Source organism: Capsicum annuum, chromosome 12 (genome assembly GCF_002878395.1).
Source record: "Capsicum annuum cultivar UCD-10X-F1 chromosome 12, UCD10Xv1.1, whole genome shotgun sequence".
Lineage (NCBI taxonomy): Eukaryota > Viridiplantae > Streptophyta > Magnoliopsida > Solanales > Solanaceae > Capsicum > Capsicum annuum.
Window position 1 is genome coordinate 219,945,876 of NC_061122.1, and position 9,899 is coordinate 219,955,774.

Sequence of the window (9,899 nt, forward strand, 5' to 3'; positions counted from 1 at the left end):
TTTATTGTGTAGAACGTGGTCTCAAGATAACGAATGAGTTTGGAGCTAAAACAAGTGATTTGAGGCCTCAAAGTCTGAGTAGAAGTTTAAGAAAAGTAATCAAGATTGAATTTCAGGTTCAAGGATCGATTGGGCACGAATAAAGTGATGTGAAGATGATGAAGAGATTTGGAGCAAAACAAATTAAAACAAAAAAGAAAAGTCAAATGAACAAAAAAGTACCTGAAGGTAGACAACAACAGCGATGGACAATACAAAATTGCCCGTGCGCGACCGCACACCTGGAATGCTAACCACGCAGCTGAGGCAGTGAAGAAAAAGGACCTGAAGTTGTTGCGCGGTCAGAGCTCTAGCTGCGCGACCTTGCAGCGTATGACGAGCTGATTTTTGGACTTCATTATTCAATTAGGGGTATTTTTGTCCAGAGCTTTCTGAGACATGTTATAAATAGGTCCTAAACACATTTTAGAAAGTACTTTGACCTGCAAAGTATTGGAGGAGCGGTGAAGAGAGGAAAGCACCGTCACTACTTTTCATCACGATTTGATTTAACACAGAAGTTTGAATCAATCGTCAATTGTAAGGTTTCTAAATCCTTTTCTTCAATGTTCTTTTATTCTATTATGGAGTAGTTTCTTACAAGATTCTTGACGGAAATTGTTTATTGATGAATAATTTTGAATGTCAATTCTTATTTTATGTTTGAATTCGTTTCTGGTGTTTAAATTGAATTGCATAGTTTTTCACTAATTCTTTAATAGAAAGAGGAATAAATTAGAGAATATCTCTGCACTATCTTGTTTGGTTTGGATTGTTATTTTTCTCAAGTAATCAAATGAAGTTTTTTTTAAATCATCGATCAAATCAAAGGAAAAATATTCGGAAGATGTTTTTCCTTCAGACTAAGCGCTAAGGTTGTTCTTGAATGCATACTTTCACAAGGTTGTAATATTTGTTCTTAAAGATTAATTGTAAGAGGAATCAGAACCTTAGGAATACTCTAATTAATTATCGTATTTGTGAGAATCAATAATACTTTAAACCTGACTATCGAACAGGATCATATCCCAATTATCATCTTGCGCTTTTATTGTCTATTACCCTCACTTCTCGTATAGATAACAATCTTTGTTCGTTGTCAATTTTCTTAGAATTGATTATAATAGTAACCAAGTTTTATTTGGTTTATTATTTGAACCAATATTCATAGATACCATCATAAAATAATACTCCCTCTGTCCCATTTTATATGTCGCCATTTGACCGGGCACGGAATTTAAGAAATAAGGGAAGACTTGGTAAAGTTTACCAAATTATCCTTTATCAAAAAATGTACCAATATCTTTTTTTTAATTAAGTGAGATCAATAAGGGTAAAAGGGTAATTGTGCTTTTAAAAGGTTGCCAAATAAGGAAAGACGACATTTATTTTGAGACGGATTAAAAAGAAAATGATAATACATAATTTGGGACGGAGGGAGTACTATTTTTGTCTAGCGAAGCATTTACTTTATGCTGTATTTTACGCTCGTCGAAAATTTATGTGAAGATCGTGATCTTTTGTGGTCCTATCCTTGTATATATCTTAGCTTGTTAGAACTTTGGAGTTCATTGTAGTAGTAGAAATTTTGTAACTGTATACACCAAGTAGTCTAATTAACACGTGATAGTAGACTACTCACGACTTCTATTTGGTTGTCAATTAAGTAAATTCAAATAATTATCATAGATATTTTTTGAGAATTAAGCAATATTAAGAAAAATAGTTCTTTAATAAAAGTATATAGTTGGAAACAATTACTATCTTAATCTTGAATTCTTAAAGTGACACTTATTATGAGATGAGTGAATTTGTGTTAAGAGGAGTTAGATGTTTCGTGTTTGAGATTTTAAAATTTGTATTTGGTAGAAACACCTTTACTTCATGATATATGAAATATTCTATAGAGATTTTGAAATATTTTATAAAGGTTCCGTTCTATGGTACAATAACCTTCATCACATACAAAAATGTTCTAAAATTTAAATTTCTTTTCCACATTCAATATATGTCTCTTGACGAGATATTATGAGACAAAATTGCCAATATGGACTGTTGATTAGGCATCTTAAAACTTCAATTTCTTAACCTCTTTAGATATATATCTCTAGAAGTGACATTAAATCTTGATAAATGTTCCTATCTTATTACGGATTAGCTATTTTTGGTATGTTTATTATTAAAAAAATAAGTTAAAATAGTCATGCATGAACATACTGATTAGGTATTTTTGATATGTTTATTATTAAAAATAAGCTAAAATAGTCATGCAACGAACATGCAATGCAAAGACATTATTATCTATAAATGAGACTAACTTGCTAACAAAGTTACAATGTAGACTACTGGATATATATCTCTAATGGAGCCATTAATGTCAAATACATTTTCTAATCTGGAGTAGTGATTCTGAGTTTCAAAACTTAAATTTCTTGCCCTCCCTCAATATATATCTCTAAAAGAAATGTTAGCTCTTGACAAATTTTCCAATCTGGATTACTAATCTTTTATGTTAAAAATTAAATATATTATGTACAGGATAATTAGTTGTAAATTTGTAATTAATTATGGCTCATTTTAAGGGCCATCATATTTTGTCTATTTGTGTCTCTCAATTGCTATATATAAATATATATATATATATATATATATATATATATATATAAAGGATTCATGCTAAACTTTATTTTGGAGTTGTTCTTTAATTTCTTTGTGCTTGTAGAAATGGCCGCAAATTTAACATGGACTTGGGAGCAACACAAAAAGTTTGCGAATGCGGTGGCTATTTATGGCTTCGATGAAACACCAGGTATGTGGCGCTATTTGATTTGGGTCACTGGCAAGACCGAGGAAGAAGTAAAGCTGCACTATGAAAAACTGATGAGAGGTATAAGAAACATTGAGGCTGGTCTACTTCGTTTGCCTGAAAATGAAGATGTAATTGATGGTCTTAACAACAATGGCAACAATCGCCAGGATTATGATTAAAGGTAAAACTAATATGTTCCGATTCAAATATTATTTATTTAGGTGAACTAAATTTGTTTCGAAATATTTAAAATTTTACAAAAAAAAAGGAGTAACTTTTGTTTTTTCAAATTTTCCCTTATTGTTTCAATGAGTAGAATATTAATTAAGTGAAATGTTTAAGTAGCCAGAAAATGATACGTTTGGCAAATATTTTTTTGACTAAGGCTATTATTCACTTTGTTGTTGATTTATCTTACTAATACTTTTTAATTATTTTGATAGGCTAAACACACAGAATATTCAGTTTCTAGTACTATAAATTAGAGCTTTGAATTCTATATATGCACTGGACATTGTAAATTGTAATTATGAGTAGATATCGATGATCAATTATTGCTACTTGATTGATAATTAGATTATAGAAGTCGTGAGTAATCTACCATCACCTACTAAACTCTCTATATATTTTATTTGTAAGTATATATATGTATATGTACTCTTTTCCCATTATCTTTTTTCTTATTTGTCTGATTAATAATCTTGTTATTGCATTGACAGGCTGGAGGATTTCAATTTAAATTAGAAGCAAGAATGAAAGAGAAGATAGAAATTCAGTGCAACAAACAAATATAAAGAAGGATATTTAGTACTGAAAATGCCTTTGTTTTCCATACCATTTATTTGTATTTAGTTTCTGGATATATATTTTTATTATAAGCAAATTCTTGTTCCAAGTATGTTGTTTGGAAGGTGGTTTACAAACATTTATGTTCAAATTAATGAATTAGCATTATCTTACTTATTTATGTGTTGTACACCCTCATTTCCATTCTCCATATACCCTCAAGAGTACTAATTTGTCAAGTATAATCAAATCTATTAGAGTGTATATCAGTGTCAACAAGTTTAGATAAGTGCATTAGACAAGTAGAGATGAGTTCGGAATTTTAAGTTTATTGATTCAGAACCATAACTTTTTTTTTTTTTTTTGAAATGGGAGTGTTGTATTTCATATCATAAAGTTTGATTACAACACAAGGATAGCAACTATCCTTCAAAAGAGTAATGAGCATTTACTCATTACTACTCCTATACATGGAGTTAAATTAACTTATAAAAAAATTAGTCTTATCCACTTTTGATCCAATGCTTGGAACTTGTATCTTGTCCATGATAAAGGGGCCCTTTACTCCTTTTGGGAGTTGTTGAGCCGAGAAATACATATAGTCAGCCTGTGAGTCCATGACCAATTTGGCTAGCCAATCAGCCAATTGATTTGCTTCTCTGTAGCAATGGGTAAGCTTGACAGTTGCTTGTCTAAGAAGCTCTGTTGTGTCTTGTATGGTTTTGTTCAATCTGAAGTTGCTCGCCTTCTTATTCTTAAGCATGTCAGTGATTACAGTAGAATTCGATTCTATTGTAGAATTGTTATACCCATTTTGTAAGCACCAATTTATCTCGTACCATGCCGCCTTGGCTTCAGCAATGTTGTGGTTGTCACAATGAGCTTTAATAGAAAATGCCATGATCATATCTTCATTATCATCTCTCAGAGCTCCGCCTAATCCTACCTGCAAGAACAAGTTTCTTTCCAGATTGCCCAACAAATAACAATGGGAGTGATTTGAAGGATTAGCTGGTGAACATCATTTATGGGCTTTACTTGCCACCAAAAATTAATAACATGTCTAACAGACAAATGAGAATGGTTAATGCCAAGAGGACAATCAAATAGATTCAATGTTTAATGCCAAGAGGAGAACCAAATAGATTCCAAATTTTACTGGTTATTGTGCCTTGACTAAAGATATGATCTATAGTTTCATCACGGGCAACTGTACAACAATAACATTTAGAATCTAAATGTTTTCCAAACTTCAAAATAACATCCTCAAAAGGAATTTTCCTTTTCCAAATTTTCCAAACAAGAAAAGACATTTTAAATGAAATAGAGTTGTGCCAAACCTTATTGATGAGAGGTTGTTTAATATTTCTAGGCCTTACCAGATTCCAAGAAGTCTTGTTAGAGAACTTCCCACTATTTGTGAGGTCCCAAAAAACTTGATCCTCTAAATTTGGGTTGCCAATATCAATAGTGTTGATATGCTCACAAATATGGTCTGACAGAATCGTTTTAAGCTTGTCAGTGTTACATTTGTCATTCTTGATGAAATTCTTGACGGGGAGTTAGAGCTTTTAGAAGCTTCAGGAATTAGATGAGCAATAGGCCCTTTACCTGCCCAATTGTCCCACCAAAAAGAGCATGTACCTGAATTGATTTGCCAAATCATGTGTTTCTCTGCTTGCTCTCTAACTTGAGTTAGATTCTTCCTTGCATGAGAGTTCCCTATAGTTCATTTCTTCCCAACAACATGGGATCTAATCCAATATTTATTATGAACAAACTTGGACCAAAGGGAATTTGAGGTTCTAAGCCTCTGCCATCTTTTCATAGCAAGAGCATTACTAACATCTTTCATACTCCTAAGATCAATACCACCTTCATCATAAGGAGCACAGAGATTAATCCAGGAACTCCAGTGGTATCTTTTAAGCTCGGGATTACTCCCCCAGAAAAAGCTGGACAAATATTTTTCAATCAAATTAAGAGTGCCTTTAGGAGGGGTTAGCGTAGAGAGAGTATAGATATGTAAAGATTGGAGCACACTATTAATTAAGACGATTTTACCACCATAAGACAGAAGCTTACCATGCCAACCATTAAGTCTTTTAATACCATGAAATCAAAATACTCAATCTTTTTTCGGCCAACATATAAAGGACAACCAAGATAAGTGAAAGAGAAGCTTTTATCCATGAAACCAGAGCATTTTCTAATTCTATTAATCCTTTGTACAAAAGTTTTAGGAGAAGGAAAGAAGAAACTTTTATCAGTATTAACCAATTGTCTAGAGCAATTTTCATACTCATTAATAGTATCCATGATGAGACTTAAGGAAGAAGATATACCGCTACAAAAAATAACGATGTCATCTGCGTAGGCTAAATAATTAATAACATGACAATTAAGGGGCATTGAAAAGGGAATGAACTTATCATGGTAATTGAGATTGTTAAGCGTTCTAGGCAAAACCTCCGCTGCAAGGATAAATAAAAAAGGAGATAAAGGATCTCCTTGTTTTGATCCTTGAGAGAAAGAGAAAAAATTATATCTACAACCATTGATAATCACAGAATACCAATTCTCAGAAATAAAATTAAGCACCAAATCAGTCCACTTTTTAGAGAAACCAAATTTAGCCAAAACATCTATAACAAATTTTCAAGACATTCTATCATACGCTTTTGTCATGTCAAGACTCCTTTATTGGTCTTAGAAATATTATGGATATTTTTTTGAGCCAAAAGAACATTTTCAGTGATAAGTCTTTCCTTTACAAAACCGCTTTGGTTAGAGAAAATAAACTTTTTTAACAGGGGGTTTAATCTTAAAGAAAGAATTTTGAAAATAATTTTATTAGTAAAGTTGGAAAGACTTATAGGTCTAAAATCACCAAAATTTGTAGGATTATCTTTTTTTTGGAATTAAAACTAAACAAGTATGTGAGAAGTACCTGGTTAGCTTCTTTCCGCTGAAGAAATCCTGAACATAAGCTGGATGTCCTGCTTTATAATGTCCCAACAACTTCGAAAAAAGATTCCATTGTATCCATCTGGTCCTACAGCACTAGAATCGTTGAGGCTAAAGACAGCTTCTCTAATTTCCTCTTCTTCTAGTATAGTGCACAACCTGTCACTTTCTTCCAATGAGATTAAGTTAGGAATACAATTTAACAAATTAGAGTTGTGAGTAGGATATGGGAGGTTGAACAGTTGGTGGAAGTGTTTAATAGCAGCTCTGGAAATTTTGTCATCTCCATTGGATATTTGCCTCTATTGTTCTTGATTCTAGATATTAAAATCACCACCAATATACCATGGATCGTCTACCTTATAATTGTCATCTTCCAAACTTTTTCGAAGGTCCTTTCTTGCTGCAGCCGTACAGTTAGCATAAATGGCAGAGATAAAAATGTCCAAATGACCATTGACATTCTTTATTTTGATGGTGATATGTTGATCATCGTATGAGATGAGATCAGTGTGGTGGCAGTTACTCTAGAAACACCAAATTTGCCCATTGGAGTTGGAAAGACAATTTTGGTATCCTAAGAATTTCCTGTAGCCTTCAATTTTTTGCTTATCAACAAAGGGCTCAAAAATAGCTACAAATTGAGTTTTGTTGATATTTATCAATTTCTTGAGCCTGTGTATGGCCTTATTTGACCTGACACCCCTAATATTCTAGAATATAGCACTAATCATAAAATAATACTAGGGGTGCTGTTTTCTTTTTGCCTTCTCTTTTGAGATATCTGATTTTTGTCTCTCAGTTTTTTTCACTTTTTCTAGTCATGCTTCGTCCTCTTTTTTCTATTGTTGGCTCATCAGTATTGGATTTTCCATAATGATCATTGTTGATGCTAGTATCTTGCTCTTGATGCTTATTCTCTGTTTCTATGGATTGATTCTTTTCCTCTTAGTGATTGATGTGCTTCTCTGTTCCTGCATCCTGCAAGTGTGTGGCTTCTACAGTTTTGTCTATATGCTCTGTTAGTCCCAAATCGACCACGAGGTTTAGGCCAGGAATTGTTCTTATCTCTCTGGAAATACTATCTGAACTAGAAAAGCTATCTGGTGACATACTTTTCTTGGTTCGAGATTGATCTTCCTTACTACTCCGTTCTTCTGTGGTCGAACAATTATCCATATTTTGATCTTCTTGTAGCCTGGGCAGATTCTTATCAATTTCTTTTGCTCGCAGCTCTTCATTCTTAATATCATTGACTTTGATTTTGGGATTTATTTTTTCCTTGTGTTGCACGTCTTGGTTCTCTTTTTGTTGAACCTGCTCCGCTTGAAGGTTATTCCCTGCCTTTGTGTTATTTTGCTTCTCTTGTAACGAATCCAAGGTGTCGTTTTTAGTTTTCCATAGAGAGGTAGGTTTGAAGGTAACTTTGCTCTTCTTTTTTGGCATCTTTTTGGCTTTTCTCTTTTTTGGTTTTTCCATTAGCAACCTTGAGAGCTTTTGAAGTAGAGGCAATCTGTCTATTATCATTGTTGTTGAACACTTGTTCATTTTGATCATTCTTTTTCTTACTATTATCATTGTCTGCCTCTTTGTCTTGGCTCACTAGCTCAGCAGTTCTCTCCATTGTTTCTTCTTCCTCTTTTTTCTTTTTTTTCTTCCTTTTCCTTGGCCAAATTTTTTCCAGAATTTTGCAATTAGTCATGGTGTGACCAATCTTCTTGCCATGTTTGCAATACTTAGGTATAGCTTCATATTCCAATTTCTGAGTAAACCCTCTCAAGGGTGAATCTTCATCTTCTAATCCCACCCAAACACTATCCGGATGTGATTTTAGAAGATCTAATTCCACCCTAACCTTGGCCATACTTGGCCTAGTTTTACTGATTGTAGCAGCATCCATAACAAGTGGAGTTCCAATCGAGCTCACTATTTGCCTAATATAATGCCACGAGTGCATATGAAAAGGCAGTCCCGAGAGCATAACTCAAATCGGAGAGATTGGTATATCTTCCTCCGGCTTGAAATCCGGAATCCACTTTTGTAGCCACATCTGTTATCCATCAAGCTTAATGACTCGTTTGAACCAAACCGTTTTGAAATCTTCATCGTTTGTGAAATCCAGAAATACATTATAGTTATCATATACTCCAATCTTGCACGAACATTTGATAGTAACAGATTCCTTGAATTTAGACCTAATACTATCAATTTGGGGTCTCAGTTTTAGAAATCTCCCTACGATATTGTACTTACATTCTTCTGCCATTATCCCATAGTAGTCTTTAGATTTGAAGATGACCGCCGGCATCCCGTTGTGCTTGGAATGCCTTGCCACCCAGTACAACAAAACATATATATTGCTATAAAATTCATTGTAGCTAAATATAAAATTTTTGGTGGCTAAACACTTTAGCTACAATAGTTATTTTCGTAGCTTTCGTAACAAGATGTAGCATAACCTAAGAATTTATACTTATTGCTATAAGAAAAATTATGTTGTAGCTATGATGATAAAAAAATTCTGTCATAAAAATTATACTTGTTGCAGTGTTTTTTGTTCTTTTGCCACGACAAGTAAAATTTGTAGCTATCTTCATATTATAGTCATGGGATGTTAAATTGTAGCAAAAAAATGAAGTTATTGGCCATGCAAATTTAAATTTTATAGTTATTTCTATGATTTAGTTTGGTGGCAATAGTACTCATATTTAGTCACGAATTAAAAAGATTATAGTTATGAATTAAAATACCTGCTACAAATATTTTTATATTATAGCTAAGAATCTATACCTATAGTCATAAAATACAAAACACTATAGCTGAAAAAAAATTATATTTGCTACGAAAAGCTAAATTTTTTAGCCATGTTCTTGATATGTGGCCGCTGTAAGGAGTAATGTCTAGCTATGAATTTAAAATATCATAGCTAAAATTACATACTTTTTTGTCACTGGATATATATTGTAGCAAGAAAAAAAATTTCATCTGCTACGAAAAAGTATTATTATTTTCATGATAACTATGTATATTTTCCTACAAATTTTAAAATTTATAGCTAGTAATTTATAAATGTAGTTGAGAAATGACATAAATTTTATAAAAAAAAATTATAGTAGAATATTCTAAATTATACAATGATGCACTATATTAGAGAAAAGAATTAACAAAGGTTCAACAAAATCATTTCAAACAATAAAACATCATTTAACTCAAAATTATTATGCTTTTACAAAAGAAAATAGTTGTTCAAGCCCTTGTTAATCTTGATTATTTCATCACTCCTTCACAAGCTGCAATA

At 32.5% G+C, this 9,899-nt stretch overlaps 2 protein-coding genes and 1 long non-coding RNA gene across 3 annotated transcripts; 1 reads left to right on the plus strand and 2 right to left on the minus strand.

Annotated features, from left to right (window-relative positions):
- Window positions 1–244: 244 nt before the first annotated feature.
- Window positions 245–3,808, plus strand: LOC107849930. Its single transcript, XR_001668341.2, has 3 exons — window positions 245–579; window positions 2,762–3,029; window positions 3,568–3,808. It is a non-coding gene; the product is annotated as an uncharacterized LOC107849930 (long non-coding RNA).
- A 199-nt stretch (window positions 3,809–4,007) lies between these two features.
- On the minus strand, window positions 4,008–5,191 carry LOC124889449. Its single transcript, XM_047401182.1, has 2 exons — window positions 5,014–5,191; window positions 4,008–4,580 (listed from the first exon to the last, which is right to left on the minus strand). The coding sequence occupies exon 2, from the start codon at window positions 4,539–4,541 to the stop codon at window positions 4,116–4,118; it is 426 nt and encodes a 141-aa protein (XP_047257138.1). The 5' UTR covers window positions 4,542–4,580; window positions 5,014–5,191; the 3' UTR covers window positions 4,008–4,115.
- A 2,358-nt stretch (window positions 5,192–7,549) lies between these two features.
- LOC124889759 (uncharacterized protein MAL13P1.304-like) lies at window positions 7,550–8,501 on the minus strand. The gene is made up of 2 exons (XM_047401734.1): window positions 8,027–8,501; window positions 7,550–7,965 (listed from the first exon to the last, which is right to left on the minus strand). The coding sequence occupies exons 1-2, from the start codon at window positions 8,499–8,501 to the stop codon at window positions 7,550–7,552; spliced, it is 891 nt and encodes a 296-aa protein (XP_047257690.1).
- Between the last annotated feature and the right edge of the window lie 1,398 nt (window positions 8,502–9,899).

What these genes read in the sequence shown, in the direction of transcription:
- LOC124889449 (XM_047401182.1), bottom strand. Translation starts at nt 4,541, where the DNA reads ATGATCATGGCATTTTCTATTAAAGCTCATTGTGACAACCACAACATT.
- LOC124889759 (XM_047401734.1), bottom strand. Translation starts at nt 8,501, where the DNA reads ATGGATGCTGCTACAATCAGTAAAACTAGGCCAAGTATGGCCAAGGTT. An exon ending in TGCCAAAAAAGAAGAGCAAA is followed by an intron (nt 7,966 to 8,026) that starts GTTACCTTCAAA and finishes ATTCGTTACAAG; the next exon opens with AGAAGCAAAATAACACAAAG.